Below are 19,200 nucleotides of genomic sequence, written 5' to 3' on the forward strand. Positions count from 1 at the left end.
TCAGCTGTGCTAACTCACTGTCTGTCTCTTGGCCTCTCTGGGCATCAATTTCCTCAATCTGAAAAAAATAAGGCAGGTGGACGAAACGACCAATTATAGCCCTTCCACCTGTGATTCTAAACAACTCCAGATGCCTAATCAAGGAGGTTCCAGGCAGTTAACCAAGGAGACCCACGGGGTCCGCTCCCGGCTGACCCGACCCCAGACTCTCCCTCCCACGCTCGCCTTTGGCACCGCCCGCCCCTGCGCACCGCCCCTGGGAACGCGGGAGCGCGCCGCGCGCGCCCGAGGCCACGTGACCCGGAGCCGCGGGGCCGCGCCTGAGCCGCCATGTCGGCGCCGCCAGGAGAACCTGGGCCGGGACCTGGCGCGGGCGCCCGGTACTTCTGCACCGCGGGCCGCGGCCTGGAGCCGTTCCTGATGCGCGAGGTGCGGGCGCGGCTGGCGGCCACGCAGGTGAGTCGGCCTCCCGGGGAGGACGGGCGGACCCGGCAGAGCGAGCGAGCGCCGCTCCCGGCCCGGGATGACCCAGCGACGGCGCCGCCCTCTGGCTCGGACCGGCGAGTCCTGCAGTGACCGCCGCGAGGAACCGCAGGCCGTGTCTTTGCCTACGTATCAAATGCGGTTACCGCACGGCTGTCACGGCTAAAGTTTTAAAAAGAGAAGTGTTGAGGCAGGTTGTTTCCTGGATTCTTTAAAATAAAGTACTTACAATTATAGTGCCTGCATTTCGAACTGTTGGAGTTAGAATCCTTCCTTCCTCCTTTGAATGCAGACATCATCTTGAAGTTCGGTTACTTGACTCTTAAGAGTTTCTTGACAATGATTGTATTTACCTCATAGGATTGTTGTAAGGATCAAATGACATAGGGTATGTAAAGTACACTTGAAACACGCAGCAAATAGTAGCCAAAGTAATATACTCTTGCAGGCCTCATAGTTATCTGTTTTTAATTTCCATGAAATAAACAAGATTTTAAACATCAGTGTAGGTTTTAGTACTTGCGAGCTGGTTTCTTGAAAGCAGAGGAGAAAGATGTAATAGAAAAAGTACCTTGATGGGGTGTATGTGAGTTTCTGCAGTGACAGGTGGGAGTCATGAACAATGTCAGTCTTATTAGACTACCTGCCGTTTGTGTTTTGGGTCACAGAGTTTAATAGTGTATTGAGTGTAGCTAATCTAAAAAAGCAACAATATATAACAATAACTGCTGACGTTTATTAAGTATTTAATAGGCGTCAGGCACATGTTCTTAGGTCCTAACCCTGGTTTTTACTTGCTGTTGTAATCTTCACAACAACCCTATGAGATGGGTGTTCCTCATTCAACAGATGAGGAAAATGAAGCACAGGTAAGTCCAATAGTTTATTCAAGCCATGCAACTAGGAAATGGCAAAGCTAGGATTCTAACCCAGGCTGTCTTTGTAACAAGCATTAGTATGTAATCATGTTCAAACCACCGGTGATGCTGCAATTGGTTTTTTTTTTTTTTTTTTGTGGGGGTGGGGATGGGTGTTGTTTGTTTTTTCTTGATGTTAACTTAGAGTGCTTGGCATGAAAAAAGAACGCTTGACCCAATCTGTGTATGTAGAACTATTAGAAAAGAAGACTGACCCTTTCTGCTTGTTCTCCATCGTTTCTAAAGACAAAATGAGATGGGAAACTTTAATTACCAACAGGAAAGTTAATTAAGTATAGGGAAAAACTTCTTGACAATGAGATTAATTAAATGCCAAGAAATTTAGGAATTTCCATATTCTGTTTTTGTATGTTTTAATGATAGATGTGCCTGGGAATGGAATCTGAATAAATAACCTCTGAAATTCCATCCCAGTTGCTCTAATATAAAGTGAACTCTCAAAGTTAAGGCAATCCCGAAATAATAATGATAGCAACTAACATTTACTAAGCACTTAAAACGTAAGACACTTTATGTACATGTTATGATTTAATCCTCAAAAGACTTTACCTCCATTTTACAAAGAAATAGAAAGCTGGTGATAAGTGGTAGAACTGGGACTTGTATCTCAGTCTGTCTAGCTTCAAAGCCCATGTGCTTAACCATTAGGCCAAATTACCATGGGAAACTGCCCTGCAACGATAGATGTAGGTTAACTCTGTAACACGATGATAAAGAGTGTGTGTGGGTTTTATAATCAAAAGACCTGTGTTCAAATATTTTATCTTCCTTTAATAGATTTGTAACTTATGGCAAATTACTCAAATTTCTGAGCTTCACTTTCCTTGGATGTAAAATAGAGATGATAATATAAATACTTTAAAGGATTAATGCAATCCTTGAAATAAAGATAAATAGCACAGGTAGCATGGTGCCTGGCAAATAGTCAGTACTCAATGTTTGAGTGAGTTGCACAGGACTACTTAAAACATTCTTGCAATGACGCAAGAGTCTGTTAGAAACTTTGGTTCATTTCAAGGACATTAGTATTCTGAAATCTGAATTTACAAAACAAATTAATTCAGAAATGATTGTTTACTTTTAGAAAGTAATCACTCTGTCTTAATCAGTGTTTTTCCAATTTTAATAAACATAAGAATCACCGGGGAGCCTGTTGGAAATGTGTATTTCTGGGTGCCAGCCCCAAAAGGCTTCCTTTTGGTAGGGCTGGTGCTAAGCCCAGGTGTTTCCATTTTAACATGAACACTCTCTCCTCCCAGTTGACTCTGATATGGGTGGTACTTCCAACATACAGCTTGCAAAATTTCCTGTGTATTCTTTTTAGCTTTTTATCATAGAGAATTTCTCACATACACAAAAGTAAGCAGAATGATGTGATGAATCCTATATACTTACCAACTAGCTGCAGCAAGGATCAACTCATGGTAAAATCTGTACCATTTATACTTCCTTCCACTCCCCATCCCATGTTATTTTGAAGCAAATCACATAAATCATTTCATCTGTAAATATTTTCCTACATCTCTCTAAAATATGAGGACTCTTTTTTATAGCATCGTGTATGTAGTATGATATAAAAGAGATAATACATATAAGGGCTCCCAAAAATGTAAGCCACAATATCATTTTCACATCTAAAAATAATTCCTTATCAAGTGTCTAGTCAGTGTTCAAATTTCAGCGTGTCTCACAATGTCACTTTTATTTTTAAGTTTATGTATTTCAATCAGAATTCAAGTAAGGCCCACACATTGTGATTGGCTGATATTCTTTTAAGTCACTTAATCTATAGATTTCCACTCCATCTTTCTCTCTTGTTTTCTCCTTGCAATTTGTATGTTAATGATCCCATAGTCTAGAGCAGGGGTCACCAGATAGTAAATAGTTTAGGCTTTATGAGTCACATATGGTTTCTGTTACATATTCTTTGTTGTTGTTTTTACATACCTTTAAAAATATAAAAGCCGGTCTTAGCTTACTAGGCCTAGTTTTACTAGTTTTCTGACCTCTGGTCTATGACTGTACTGTCCAATAGGGTGTAACTGCTGGCCACAGTGGCTATTTAAATTAAAATTAATTAAAGTAAGAATTCACTTGCTCAGACACATTAGTCATGTTTCAAGGGCTCAGAAGCCACACATGCTGGTACAGCACAAGTTATAGAACATTTCCATCAGCACAGGAAGTTGCTGGACAGCACTCATTGAGTTCTCCTTGGTGTAGATGTTGCCAGTTGCATCTCCATGATGTAGTTTTACATGTTCCTCTATCCTCTGTATTTCCTGCAAATTGGAATCCTGTAAGTTATGTCTACAGCTTGTTCAGATTCAAGTTTGATTCCCCCAACCCCACCCCCAGTGGGGGTGCAAACTTCTTTATAGGTTCCCGGATATATTTGAATTTTTAATTTACATATATGCACACATATTTACTTAGACTACTTTGAAGAAATAAATATATTGGGAAAAATTAAGCTTTACTTTATAACAGCTTTTAAGCTTTTAATTAAATACTGTTATTTATTGTAAGACTTACAGTGAAAACAGTTATTTTTAAGATAAAATTGAATTAGTGGAGGTGTCTCTAATGCCACCTTACCAGAAAGGTCCTGTCAATTGATTCATGGGTCTTTATAAACCCACACTTCAAAGGCTATTATGAAGCCAAGTCCTGAGTAGACCACCTAATTCTTTTTCAATGGTGTCAGGATGGTAGGGGATAGTGAGGTTGAGCTAAACAGATGATCAGTTATTTCATAGTTATTTTCATTTAATGGGATGATTACGTAAGGTTGCCTTTTTCAGGATTCTCTGCATTCCCTTTAGATTGAATGCCCTTTTAAAAAATTAAATAAGACATATTTTTGAATTCCCTCTTCTAAAATGAAGCAAAACAAACTCAAACACCACCTTAACTCATCAATTTGCTCTTTCAAATTACTTCTGAAACTAAGTGGTACCTGTAGAATTAGTAGAACTTTGATACCTCCCTATATTGCCATACATTGTTGCATAGATTTAAACTTTTAATCTTTGTGTTAAACTTGAATCTATGAATTTCAAAAGAAAAGAAAAAATGCTAACTGCTTAGATATGCTAGCAGATAATAGAGCTTTTTTTACTTTAATAAAGGCTGTTATTTCATCTTTGGGAGTGTTAGACATAAAACCAGCTGGTTTTAGATACTTGGTTATAATTTAATTCTGAATGGAAAAAACAGATTGTATATACAAATAAATTTTCAAGTAACATTAGGATAAAAATTCTAAAATGCCACATTTCTCCCTAAGTATTATAATTGAATATGATCAATTATAAACAATAAACTGAAGAAAAAAAGGAAATACTATCTTCAGTTTTTGAAATCATAAGCACGAAAAATTGTACTCCGTACTGCTTTAAGATATATAATACCTATCTACACAAAGGGTAAAACCATTTAAGTGCATTCACATATATGATTATTTGATTCTCACAGTGACAACTATATTTTACAATTTAGTAAACTACAGTTAAGTCCTCACTTAATGTCATCAATAGATTCTTGAAAACTGACTTTATAACAAGTTAATTATTTACCCACTTATTCCAGTGCAGGGTTGTAGGTAACCGGAGCCTGTCCTACAGCTCAGGGTACACGGTGGGGACCAGCCCTGGACAGGATGCCATCCCATAGCGGAGCACACTCACACTCAGACCAGCATCGTTTAGACACAACGATTCACCGAACATGGACATCTTTAGGATGTGGAAGGAAACCGGAGGACCCAGAGAAAACCCGTGCAGACATGGGGAGAAGTTGTAAACTCTACCCAGATAGTGGCCTTGACGGGAATCAACTTTTTTTCTCATCATTGGGCATAACAACGTTGAACAAAACAACTTAATTCCAGGACCTGCTGTACTTCTGATTACATTCTTATTACTTCTAAAAAGAATGTAGATCTTATGTCAATTCTTAAAAGGGAATAATGTTACTGCTTTTGGTCTTGAGAATGTATTTGGCATTTTAGTGCAATAACACACCCTGTTCTTATGATTTGAAGCCCTAAATAAATTAAACTTTTCAGGTCCTCTTAATTAATGTGATAGTCATTTTTTCTTTAAATCTGCCTCCCTAGCAAAACAGAGTTTTAAAGAAAGCTTATTGTATAAATGCTTGCCTTGATGTTCGAATAAGTAAGAAAAGATCATTGTACAATTAAGTAACTATAAATTAATATCTAGATCATTAACTTCTTAGATTAAAATCACTGGTCTAGATGTTTGTATCAGTTTACTTGTTTATAGGACTTGAAACTTAAAACCATACATTTTCAGTAAAATATTTTGTTCAGTCCCCCAAGGATCTTGGCAAGGTATTTCATGTCTGTTCAATTGTTTTGTGATGGCTTTAATATCAGATATGTTCTGTATATCAGGTAACAGAATCTGAATTTTTAAGAATTTACTTTTTACAACTTTGTTTTCAATTTCTGAGCATTCTGAGGTATATACTTGAATTGGGAAAAATACTACCTATATAAAAAGAAATAAATTCTAGAAACCAGAAGTTCTTGTTTTGGTTACCTCACTAACCCCTTAAATATTGATTCCAAATCACTCTTCTCCTTTCCCACTTCCTCCCATGATGTCATCATCAGTTCCTCCATCTGTCTTGGTCAACTATATTGTTGGTACCTAAGCTATTATTAATACTATTTGGATTTTCATTGGTGCCAGCCTGGGGCTTCCTCGGCAGAGATTCTCCTTCATCAACCTGGAGTGATAACTCCAGAAATTACCATCTCAAGAGTTTAATTAGACCATGTCAGATCCAAAACAAACCAAAAATCCCTTGGAGTTCAGGTTCCCATGAATGGTAGCTGCCTAAACACATAGGATACCCCAAATTCCCTGGTGCCTTAGTATTAGGAGATAACTTAGAACCATGTCAGTCATCCCATGACACTGCTAAAAAAAGAAACCCAAAACAATCCACATCCATTGTGAACTTAAGAGGGTTGGGTTGACCCTGGAAGATTTCAGATCCCATTGGTATTGGGTACCATTTGTCACACCACTTTAGGCTCCTTATGAGTTTTTTTTCATTTTCCTTTCTTCCCTGATTTTTATCACATATCCATCCTGTCTCCAAAGCCTGTTTCTGTTTGATACATTTATCTTCTACCCATCATCCAATTCCTACAGCCACATGTCTCATTTCTACCTCAGTAACCTATTTCTCCCTCTAGCATCACATTCTACACTCAGTCTTTTATGCCTCTTCCAAAGTGACTTTTTCTGCCCGCTAATTCAGTGCTTTCATAGTTTTCATCAAATGTCTATAATGGTTGGCCATTACCCCTGCAGTATTCAAAATTTTATGACCATTTATCAAGCTAGCCTAAACTACATCATCCATCCGCCTGACACTATCGATCAGCATTATACAGAAAATGTTGCCAAGCTAACTTACAGTTTACTTCAGCCAGGTTTTCATCCCCACTTCTGTATCTGCCCCTTTTGTTATTCATTATGGAATCTCTCTTTCCAAATCTTACAGGATTCTTCCCCAAGTCTTTTAGTAATGCTGGTTTTCATATTCAGTGCTATTGATTGTATCTACAGCTTGTCAGTGCATTATAATATTAAAACTTTAGTTTTCTTCTGGGTTTAATTCAAGTTATTGCCTTATAAATTTTATATTTTAATTCATATGTCAGTGTATATTATGTTATTCAGGATGTATTATTTATGCTTCCTGGTAGACCACAGGCAGATGTTTAATAAATATCCACCTTGGTCTAGATACCTAAGTTGTCCTATGTATTATACCTTTCTTTTGCCCACTTTTAAATAATGCGTGAGGTTTGGTTATATAATTATTGAGCATTTTGTGTTCTATTTTTCTAGTAATGTGTTGTATGTTTACATGTGTGTACTTTACAAGATGTAGCGTAACAAAAGAACTGTTCACTGTGTAAACTTACACAAATTATTTAACCTGTCTAATCCTCAGTTTCCAACTATGTAAAATGAGGATGATAAAATTTACCTTAGAGCATTGTTATAAGGATAAGGGGAAAAATATGTATTCAGAGTGCCTGGTACAATGCCTGACAAACGAGAGATGCTTCAGGAATGGTCCCTTTTATTGTTAATCTAAATGCTGTGACTAAATTGATACAGGGGGAAAAAGAAAATGGTGTTTACTGACACTGGGCTACATTAAAATCTGTTTTTCTATCTCTAGGTTGAATATACTTCAGGAAAGGTTTTTTTTACCACCTGTTCTGATGTGAATATGCTGAAGAAATTAAAATCTGCAGAAAGGTTATTTTTACTTATTAAAAAGGAGTTTCCACTTGCTATTTCTTCTGTAAGAAAAGGTATGATGTTTGCCTGTCCCTTTTACCCACATGATATATTGTACTCAAGTTTTCTGCTTGATAAATAATATATAGCCATTTCACATTTTTAAGATTCAGTCACATGTGCGGGATGATTAATTATGTATTTTTCTGTATTTCCTGAATATCATCACCTGATTGAAGTAGAATCTGTCTCTTCTCTTTGCAACCTGCTGCCTTTCTTGAGAGATTTTAGTGTCCTAAATCACATTTCTTCTTTGAGAATATGATCAGCCATCTTCTCTAGGGATATATATGGTCAGTTGCATTTATTTCAGTTTAGAAACATGTAATAACCCAAAATACATTATTTTAATAGTAAATTGGTGCAAACTGTTACCTTTTAAATTTTAGCTGAGTGATGGAATTGGAAAAATAGTACATTGTAAAATTTTCTATTTCTGGGAACTTAAGTGTTTTCAATAAACTTATATCCATTTATCAAACATTAGAGCTAAAGTGGGCATAAGAGATTTCTTGTCCATTCCCTAATTTTATAAATATACTGCTAAAATGAATTAAGGATCTTGATAAAAGCAGCCTTAAACTTTGGTTTGATTGCTCATTGTGCACAAGAGATCATGTAATTATATAGTCTGTAATAACCTATTTCAATAAAGATGCAACTGGCATGAAATCAAGACCAAGCAGAAAAAATTGTTTTGAAGCAAAGCCCAAGCTCTTATACTCTGGGGTCAATATAATTTCTCCCGGTATTCTACACATATCTTTAGGAAACTAGAATAATAATTTTTGGATCATCTTGATGACCCTTGTTAATCAAGAAAATACTAAATTTTGCTGAGCATGCTGGCAGTCTCTAAGTTATGAATGAGTGTGTATCTGAGTTTTACAATTCTTTTTTTTTTTTTTGAGACACAATCTAGCTCTGTCACCCAGGCTGGAGTACGGTGGCATCATCATAGCTCACTGCAGCCTTAAACTCCTGGGCTCAAGTGATCCTCCTGCTTTAGCCTCCTGAGTAGCTGGGACCACAGGCATGCATCACCACATATGGCTAATTTTTTATTTTTATTTTGTTAGAGACAGCATTGCACTGTGTTGCCCAGGTTGGTCTGAAACTTCTGGCCTCAAATATCTTCCCACCTCGGCCTCCCAAAATGCTGAGATTATAGGCATGAGCCACCACACCTGGCTCCTATTCTTTTTTTTTTAGAGTTAATTTTTATAGGTAAGATCATCATTATTTCAAAGATTGATATACACTTTAGGTCTATGCATATTTTGAAGAGATTCATATATTATCATAGGACAAATGTCCTTGTTTAAGTATTATATGGTAATTCTGTAAAAATTTCAACACAATTTTGATACTGTATTTGCAGTATAAGAATGAACTTTTTTCTGTACAATATTCTTATGACAAATGGAATGTAAATTCCAAATGAAAGTGAAATTATTCATATAACAACTTAATAAAAGTGATTTTAAAGAAATAAAGGTGATGGAATTTGGGAGTGATGAATGTAATAGATGATCTTTAAAGCTTCAACATAGGATAAACTGAGATTTTATTTATTTAGGAAAAATATTTAATGAAATGCAAAGACTTATAAATGATCCAGGAAGTTGGTTGAATGCCATTTCAGTTTGGAAAAAGCTTCTTGAACTTGATGCAAAAAAGGAAAAACTTTCTCAAAAAGATGCTAACCCACTAAAAAGAAAAGTGGGAGAAAATGAAATCATCATTGCTAAGAAATTAAAAATAGAACAGCTGCAAAAGATAGAGGACAATAGGGAATACCAGATGGAAAAACAAATAGAAGAAGAAACTCTGGAGCAAAGAGATTTTATCACCAAAAGAGAAAAATTTCAAGAAGAGGAATTTCAGAATGATACAGAGAAAGCAGCTATTACTCATAACCAGAGCAACTTGACTTTCAGAGTTTCTTGTCGCTGCAGTGGAACTGTTGGAAAGGCGTTTTCTGCACAGGTATGCTTACATTAAAAGTGGGGTTCTGTTTTTTAAAAGAATTATTCTTTGGATTTAAAATGAGATGCAAACCTGTAACGGAACAGATAACTTAGACCAGGTAGAGAATTAGGCCTATTTTCATATTATTAGCTACTTTAAAAATGCATTTTCCTGTTTAATTTTAAGAGAAATGGTATGCTATTCCATGTAATAACGTTGTTTTACTTTCTGCCTGAAAGTTTCCTTAAACTCATAGATGTCATTTGCATTTGTAAATCCTGATTTCACAAACCTGAACTTTTACGGCTTCTCTTCAGTTCTGTGCTCAATTAGGTGGCTACTCTGCACCAGGCCCTTTATATGGGATTGTCACTGGAACCTAGACTACAAATACACAAGTACACGTGAGGTCTCAACAATCTAGGGAGGAGTGAATGCCACAAACAGTTGGGGGTGGGGCAGGTAAAATGCAGCCTTATTGCCTTGATAGAAGATGCTTTTGCATAATGTTTTAATGTCAGAACCCTAAATTACCATCAGATAGTCTGACTTGATTTTCCTGTAGGCTACTCTGTTTTTGCTTACATTAAAACTTAAAATTTTTTATTTTTGGTGTTCTTATCTTTTAACTTGCTACTTTTCCAGGAGGTAGGAAAAGTAATTGGAATTGCTCTTATGAAACAGTTTGGATGGAAAGCAGATTTGAGGAATCCAAATTTAGAGGTAATGAATATTTGTTTTATTTTATATACTTGTAACCTAATCTTTAAAGACAGTGTCATCTATTATTATTATTGTACTTTTCAGTTTTACTTTATAGTTTTAGAGTTTTACACAGCATGTCTACATGGATCCAGCAGTTTATTGTCTCCAGCAGAATGGTGCAGATAATTTTGCTAGTAGTTTTCACTGTGAAAACATCCAAACTCCAAAAAAAAGACTTTTTGAATGGAGTTATTTGGTCACAGTTGAAGAAAAAAAACATTTGTTATGAGGTTACAGAGATGCTCTCTACAATCTCTATAAATCATACAAGTCTGTTTAATAAGTCTCTTTTAACATCTAGCTGATGTTAAAAATAAGGCCTGCACAAAATCCAATAGTATGTTAATAGTGGCTGTGTTAAGGTTATGAGATTATAGGCTTTTTTTCTATATTTTCAAAATTAATAAGGCTATACTATTCCTTTTCTTTTTTTTTCCTGTGGTTGGAGAAACCCTAGCATAGATTATACAATATATATGCCTAAAGGCACATTAATTGGAATTATTAATGGAAAAAGGAGTCATAATTTGACTATATAACTCACGGGATGAATTTCAGATATGGAGAGTTATGAATCTCAAGGTCTATATTACTTTCAAAATAATGAGAACCCTGGTTAAAAGCTATCAACATCTGCTTTAGCTAGCAAACCTAGAGTCCATGATAATCTATATTAGCATATAGAGTTCATCAGCATCAATGCCTAAAACCTGTTAATGTGCAAAGAAAAATAATGGAAACAGAAAATTAAGTTGTTATTTTGTCTAAAACCCAATCCTACTCAAAGAAAGAAGCAGGCTTAGGAGCCTCAACTCTATACCCTCCTTACTCTACACTTTCTTCAAGATCATCGACCAGGCTCGAACTTCATACTTCAACCTTCAAATGTTCCTGGATATAAAGCAAGAAATAGTGATTTAGGGTAAACCCATTCATTACTATCATTCAGAGGGCTAAGTCCTCCAAATTCAGTAGCATAACCCAGGTTACACTATTTTTAAATTTACTTGTTAAGTAGTTTTAGATGGAGTAATAGCTAGCCAAATCAGAATATTTTGCGTTGCTTAGTTTTTAAATTTCCTTTTATCTGATTTTCACTTTTAAAAAGTAATACCCAGTGTATATTTTTAATTGCTTGTCCTGCTAAATATCTTGACCCTAAGAATGTTTCAATGTGAGAATATCTTTCTCCCATCTCCCCTGAGTCCGTCTGTCTCAGAATTAGTTTTCCCATAGATTAGCTCACAAATAAATATAGCAAATTCAATTCCTATCAGCCATTTAATGCAATTAATAATAGCTATTATTGGTAGAAATCAACACAAAATTGACAACACTAAAATCACATATGGTAAAATTTGTGACCAAAAATTGACAGAAGAATCAAATCTTAACAAATTTTGTTCTGCAAATTGATAGGAAAAAAATTTATAGTGAGAAGCTATTTTTGATAACATTTGATTATAAGTGTATCTTTACTATAAATTATAAATATAATTCTAATAAATTTGCTAAAATATATATAAAATTAGAAAGTTTAGCTATGATGTATCATTTTTGATTGTGGAATTAAATTGGCCAAATGGAGTCACTTCAGATAATTCTTTTCTTGATGAAAATGTATTAATATGGGAATAATTATATTAAAAATAATTTTGGGGTGAAAGTACTAGGGATTAAATGGTCTTGAGGTTTAAAACAATATTTTGAATATTTTGTAAACCTTATTAGACTACAAAAATAAGAAAGATTCTAACTTTTAAAATTTTGTGAGCTACTAATTATAACTCAAGACATTTAAATCCTCTTCATGTCCTAACAGAAGAAAGGAAATGAAGAGAGGCAAAAGCTCACCTACAGACAGTAGAGAGAGAAAAGGATACTCTTGCTCCCATGTATTTGGCCTAAAGAAGGTTGGTTTTCTGTTACCCTGAAAGTAGCCTATGATAGCCCCGTGTGGCCTGAGTCTTGTTTGAGGTTAGAATCAGGGTAGATTTAGGAAATCTTCTCTAACCCAAAATGCTGAAAAGCCTGATCCAGTTATGACAATTTAAAGAATCTCTGGGGAGAAAGTTGATCTTGAGTTGTTTGTAACACGATTCTCCATGTAACTTCTATACCAAATTTACCTCAGAATTGTTCTATGAAATGTAATTAAAATTTAGCTCACCTCTACTTGTGAAAAAAAGATTATGGAACATTTTTCCAGATATGACAAATAAGACCTTGGAATTTCTTATTAAAATATAGGTCATAAAAGTTCAAAATGGAAATTTTCAAATTGTCAATACTTTAGTAACGCATTTTCTTGTTCTGTTCTAACTTCTGTGTTTGTTCTTTCAGATCTTTGTACATCTAAATGACATTTACTCTGTGGTGGGGATTCCTGTGTTCAGGTAGAGATTGTATTCTAAGCTTCAGGTTTGTCCCTTAGGAGAGTTTGTAAAATTAAGAACTTTATGCTTTTTATTTATAGTATGAAACATTGATATAGCAGAGGAAGTTCACAGCAAAGCATTTGAGTGGAGTTCTTTTCTTAAGCCAGTAAAGTATTTTCATGAAGCTTAGTAGATATGACTTGAACTAAGCAGTTAGAGCTGTGAAATATTTGATCACAGTAATCCATTAGTTACATGATTAGTACTGAAAATTATATCTAATTATTTCTATTAAATGATATTCACAGGCCCATATTTAAGCGAGGATTTTTAGTCCGTTGGCATCTTGCAATTTTAATTAACATAGAAAATGTGGCACAATTCTTTAAGTTCACCTTGAGCATTCTCCACATTTCATTGCCATTATTCTTTTATTGTGGAGAGGTTATTACTAGTTTTTAAAATATTCAGACATGCAGAGTACTAAATAATAAATGCAAATAATTTGTTTCTTTATTCAGAAATATTTATTGAACTCTTATTGTGCAACGAGTACTTTTTCTAGATGCTTTGGGGAGAAAGAGCTGGTTGGATGAAAGGAGTGATTTTCAGTTTCTCGGGAGCATGCATATATTATGGGCATCTTCAAAATATTTTATATGCATAACCCTGCTTACATAATATAAAGTCATTTAGATACCCTTTTTCTAGGTGATTCTAGGCATGGAATGTTTTAAGATCATAAAGGTCCTATGGGAATACTGCATTTGCTTAAGCTCACATTTATGTGTATGTAAGGCCAAATCAGGATGTTTAAAAAAATGCTTACGAGTATTATAGTAGCTTTTATCTAATGGTGAGCTACAACAGTTGATGAGCACAATGCTAAGAGCATTGTAGATGTCCAAGCAATGTTGAACAATTGAGTTATTGCTGTATGCTAGTCATATGGTAGGCTCCACTAGCATCTAGATTGCAAAGATCACGAGCTAAAATTTCTTGTTGCCATGACATTGTGAGGTCATCACATCTCAATGACCCCAATACTTTACAAGTTCTTCCAGACCAAACCTAACCTGCTCTCTTACACCTATAGCTAAAAGCTTTCCAGGCTGCCCCACTCCAGTGCCTAATCCCTGTAAAAATGTTCGTAAAACTGATTGACTTAAATTTGAACCATTTTGCCTATTTCGCTTTTTAAAATTCCATAATAGCTAACGGAAAGGGTGGGAAACTGAAAGATGGCTATATTTCAACAATTACAAGAAGTATAATTATTGATGGTCACCAAGACAAGGGTAGGAAAGACTAGCAAAACAAGCAAAATATGAAATATATTTTTAAAAAATTTATAAAGTACTTAAATGTTTTTAATACTTTAACCCCCCAAAAGGTGAGCCTAAGTGTCTAGAAAATTGACTTATGTGGAACATCTCATCCCTAGCAGTGCTGAGTATAGCGCTAATATATTTGGATTCTTAGCACCAAAAAAAGAACTGATTTTTAAATTTTTAATTATGTATAAAAATGCTAGATTTTGTGTTCTTTTATTTAACAAATATGTATACCTTATATTAATGTTTTTTTAAAGATGTTAAACTTTATTATTTAAAATCATTTGAATGCTTGCTAGAAACACTCAAGTCATGCTAATGGCATCTCAAGTAGTAATTGGCAATGTACCTAAAAGTTTACAAATACGTATCTGAAAACCAAGACTCAGATCTTGAATGTACAGTGGTTGAAAATAACGTTACAATAGATGCTCTGTGATAAGTCAGTTTGACTACGTCAGTGTAGGAAGGAAGCAGTCTCCGTGTGTGTCAGCGAAAAAGAGTAATTTGCTGGGATTTGAGGAAAAGGGAATCATGAAGACTTGAACAGCAGATAGCATTGGGCAAGAAAAATGGCAATGGATATCAGAAACTGCAACCTGGTGACCCTACCAACAGAAGACAGTCAGAAATGATGAAATAAAGTTTAGAGCAGTCATGAAGTTTGAGGGTCATGTAAAAATTTGTATCTTAGTAGTTTTTAAAGACAGTGTTCATATTAGAGGTCTGCTTTCTTTAAAGAAAAGAACCATCTGGATATCAATAGTCCCATAGGGCATTAATTGAATATAGCTATGCAACACTGCACACATCACCTAGTACAGTATAGCATAGGGGATAAGAACTTGGACTTGAATTCTACCTTTTCCACAAATTAGCTATGCAAGTTTGGGCAAATTATCATATTTCTCTGCTATAATGTCAGGAAAATAATAGTACCTACTTTATAGCTTTATGGTTGGGATTAAATTAGATAGCCCATGTGAAAATACTTAGTACTGTTTCTAAGATACAGTAAGTGTTGAATAAATTTCAGCTGTTTTATTTTTGAAACAGTTAATCAACTAAGAAATTCAATTAATTTCATTTGAAACATCCATTGTATATGTACTATATGCTAATATTGTGCTAGATACCCAGTGTTCAAAGATGAGTAAGATGGTTATTAAGTTCAAGAAGTTCAGCATGGTGGTAGAACAAACATGATAAATGCTTGACTAAAGTTAAGAAAGAGTTAACTAGAGTTAACTCTTTTGGAGAACAAGTGAGCAAAGGAATTTAAAGGAGTGATACTTAAGGGGATACTTAACAGTAATAATAAGTAAGGGTTTGCCAAGTGGACAAGAGAAGCAGAGGATGTTGCAGGCAGGGAGTAGCTTATGCAAAGGCAGCGGGGTGTGAGGAAGTTTGATTTATGTGGGGGGATGGCAAGTAGTTTCTGATGGGACAAAGAATGCTTAGGGAGAATGGTAAAAAATTAGGCTGAACAATCAGAAAGGTCATGAGGTGTCTTGTAATCCTGATAATCAGCTTGGGTTTTATTCTAGACACAGTAAGAATTTGAAGCAAAGGAGTTATATGATCAGATTTGTGATTTCAAAAAATTACAAAAGAAATTATATTTAAAAATGAAAGAAATATAAAGAAGGAGATGGTTTAAACTCTTGTTAAATAGTCAAGGCAGGCCGGGCGCGGTGGCTCACGCCTGTAATCCTAGCACTCTGGGAGGCCAAGGCGGGCGGATTGTTTGAGCTCAGGAGTTCGAAACCAGCCTGAGCAAGAGCGAGACCCCATCTCTACTAAAAAAATAGAAATTAATCGGACAACTAAAAATATATAGAAAAAATTAGCCAGGCATGGTGGCGTATGCCTGTAGTCCCAGCTACCCGGGAGGCTGAGGCAGAAGGATTGCTTGAGCCCAGGAGTTTGAGGTTGCTGTGAGCTAGGCTGACGCCACGGCACTCTTCCCCAGGCAACACAGTGAGACTCTGTCTCAAAAAAAAAAAAAAAAAAAAAAGTCAAGGCAGTGAATGGTGAGGAACTGAACTAAGGCAGAATGGTGGGTAACAAAAAGACCTTGAATTCAAGAAAAAGTTAAGGAGTCTAGAATACCTGGTATCTGATTTGGGCGACTACTAGATACTGGTGTTAGTCACTGAGATAAAAAATGTAGGGAAAGGCAAGAGTGTATTCAGTGAACAATGTCCAAGTAGATATTTAAAGTTATAGATCTGGAGTTCAGGTGAGAAGTCTACACTGAAGATGTAGATTATGGTACCCAATATATGGATAGTAAGTGACATAAGAAAATGAAGAAGTGTATCAAGATATGAAATTCTGGGAAAGGAGAGCATGTTCATTTTATACCTTTTGACTTTGCACTACTTAAACTCCAGATAAAAATGCCTACGCGCCTATTTGAAGATAAAGATTTAGGCGTCAGGTGATAAGTCTAGGCTAGAGATATAGATTAGCATGTCTTTGTGTTGGTGATACATGGTGTGTAGGAGAATAGAGTGGAAATGCATATATGTGGAGATGATTAAAAACCACATTTATTTTTGTACTATGTAAAAGCCAGCTAAAATCTGATTAAAAAGATTAGCCAGATTCTATGAAAGTAGAACATTATTTTTATTTTCAAGGTGTTTATTTCTCAACACTGCCTTCCCCCAAATAATTTTATTATGCTGATATCATGAGGCCTTTTTGTTGCAGTAATAGCAGATCAATTTTGGCCAGGTGTAAGCCTAGTAAGAACACATTCACTTTTGTCACATATTAATAGAAATGGCTCCCATAAATAAAATTTGCATTAGTAAAAATATATATGTAATTTTGAAAACTTTCAAAGGTTCCACATAAATCCCTGTTGCATAGAGGAGCACTTTGTAATATATGTGGACAAAGATAGTTTTCTGTATTGCATCTACTTTTTTTGGTATCTAGAGTACAAACTAATGTGTTTTGCAGCAAGATAATTGCCAAGTTTACACTGTAGAAGTAAAATTCATTGACCAAAATATTTTAGTCTTTCTGTTAATACGTGCCAGTTTACATCCTTGATTCTAAATGTATGGATATAGTACTGTTGACAATGCAAATTGTTATTTCCTGAAAAAAAACTTTATTAAAACACCAAACTCCCATGTGTTTACCATGCAAAACTTCCTCATTATGACAGTGTGTATACAACTGTACTGTTTATTTGAGAAGGACGTATCATCTAATTTTAAGATTTTAAGAGGCTTGCAATAAATATAAAAATGGGATAACTTAAAGTCAAAGAAAGATGGGAAACAAAATGATGAAAGAAACAAATGTTCTGTCGTAAGTCTTTAAAAAGGGTTTGAAGAACATTGTGGCTTTGTGTAACGTTCATAGAAGAGCCCTCTTAGTGGTTTTGGAGCATGCCTACCCTAAATCAAACCACAAATTCTTGAAATCATATTTTCATATCTTACCAACAAATTGTTAGAAGTGAACTAAAAAAGCACACTGAAATTTCCAAGGAGATGCTGTTTGTTCATTGCATGAGAAAGGTAGAAGTAATGCATGATATTTTAAAAGTTTCTGTCAAATCTGGAAGCACTCGTAGTAGCAGTGTTGAGATGGAGGATTAAGTATGAAATTGCACATGATGGAGACCAGTGAACTCATTTGGGAGATGTCTGCTTCAGCCCTTCGTTCAGCAAATTATTTTAGACAATGCAATGTCATGCTTCATTTCATCTTATAAGAAAGATGCAAATGAGCGGAAAGCAAACTTACAAAAGGGACTTTTTATAGAAAACAGATTTTAAGGGTTAGCATCCATTCAGCCCTGCTTCCCATCCTACATCTGTATCACAGAACAGTATGTTCCTCTTCATGGCTCCAGATGGCAAGAAAAGGTCTATTCCATATAGGAAGACAGGAAAGTATAAAAGATTTTCTTCATGTGTGATTAAATTTTATAAATTAAACACATTAAATTTCATTTGTCTAAAAAATTTACTTTTCTAAAATACCACACTGGCTGGTTAGACAAAGTGCCCATTAGATAAAGTATTTTTGTAATAAGGTTGAAATAGTCTCTAACTTAGGGAATACCTTAGTGTATGTTGGATGAATATGTTAAAATGATTGTCAGATATGGACAGGTTAATCATTTTTATTTATATCCTGTTCTTTAACATATAGTAATATCTGATATGTAATCAGGTTCTTTTCTTTGTAGAGTTCCTTTAGCCAGCAGAGCTTACATCAAGACGGCTGGGCTGAGATCTACCATAGCATGGGCAATGGCATCTCTCGCTGAAATTAAGGTAAGAACCGTGTTTCATTCATGTTCATAGCAAGTCTTTCCATAGTTAACTTATACAGTCTCTCATTGATGGACATTTTGTTTACTTGCTTTTTCTTATCTTTCTTTTGCTGTTCTTGTTGGCATTAACTGCTGCAGCAATGTTTTTATATATTGAACTTGTCAGAGTATTTTGGCTATGAAAAAAACTGAGTCAAAAAGTTAGCTACATTTTATTATTTCTAATTTGTTGTGTCACAATGAGAAAATGTGGCCTTAAAACCTCTACTTCTTAAAATTAAAGTTTTTCTCTGTAACCAAGATCTTGATCGATTTTTTTACTGTTCTATGAACATAAGAAATTTTATTTTCTAGTAAAGACATGTTCTCTATTATTTTTACTTACTATGTTACTATCTGCTCCATTCTTAAAGGTATTTTGAAATCTTACTATATTTTTTTAAAGTTTTGCATTTTTATTGTTGAATTATTCAGCTGCTGTGTAGTTTAGTATATACACGTTTATGACTGTTAACTACGTAGTGTTTCATAAAGTCCTTTTTATCTTGATTAACGAGTCTAAACTTAAATTGCACCATCTTACTAATATTTTCACTCCATTTTGTTTGCATTAGCCTAGTATTTCATTGCCACTGCTTTTTTTTTCCCCCCCCCCCAGTTTTAAGTATT

At 35.1% G+C, this 19,200-nt stretch overlaps 1 protein-coding gene across 1 annotated transcript in view; it reads left to right on the forward strand.

The window, feature by feature from the left end:
• Positions 1-293: 293 nt before the first annotated feature.
• Positions 294-19,200, forward strand: part of THUMPD2 (THUMP domain containing 2) — a 42,772-nt gene continuing 23,865 nt past the window's right edge. Inside the window, exons 1-6 of the mRNA XM_012653814.1 lie at positions 294-456; positions 7,656-7,791; positions 9,357-9,766; positions 10,394-10,471; positions 12,857-12,909; positions 18,445-18,532. Coding sequence (XP_012509268.1) covers positions 331-456; positions 7,656-7,791; positions 9,357-9,766; positions 10,394-10,471; positions 12,857-12,909; positions 18,445-18,532 — 891 coding nt within the window. The 5' untranslated portion in view covers positions 294-330. The remainder of the gene's footprint in view (positions 457-7,655; positions 7,792-9,356; positions 9,767-10,393; positions 10,472-12,856; positions 12,910-18,444; positions 18,533-19,200) is intronic.

This window comes from Propithecus coquereli, unplaced genomic scaffold (assembly GCF_000956105.1).
Source record: "Propithecus coquereli isolate 6110/MARCELLA unplaced genomic scaffold, Pcoq_1.0 Scaffold43, whole genome shotgun sequence".
Taxonomy (NCBI): domain Eukaryota; kingdom Metazoa; phylum Chordata; class Mammalia; order Primates; family Indriidae; genus Propithecus; species Propithecus coquereli.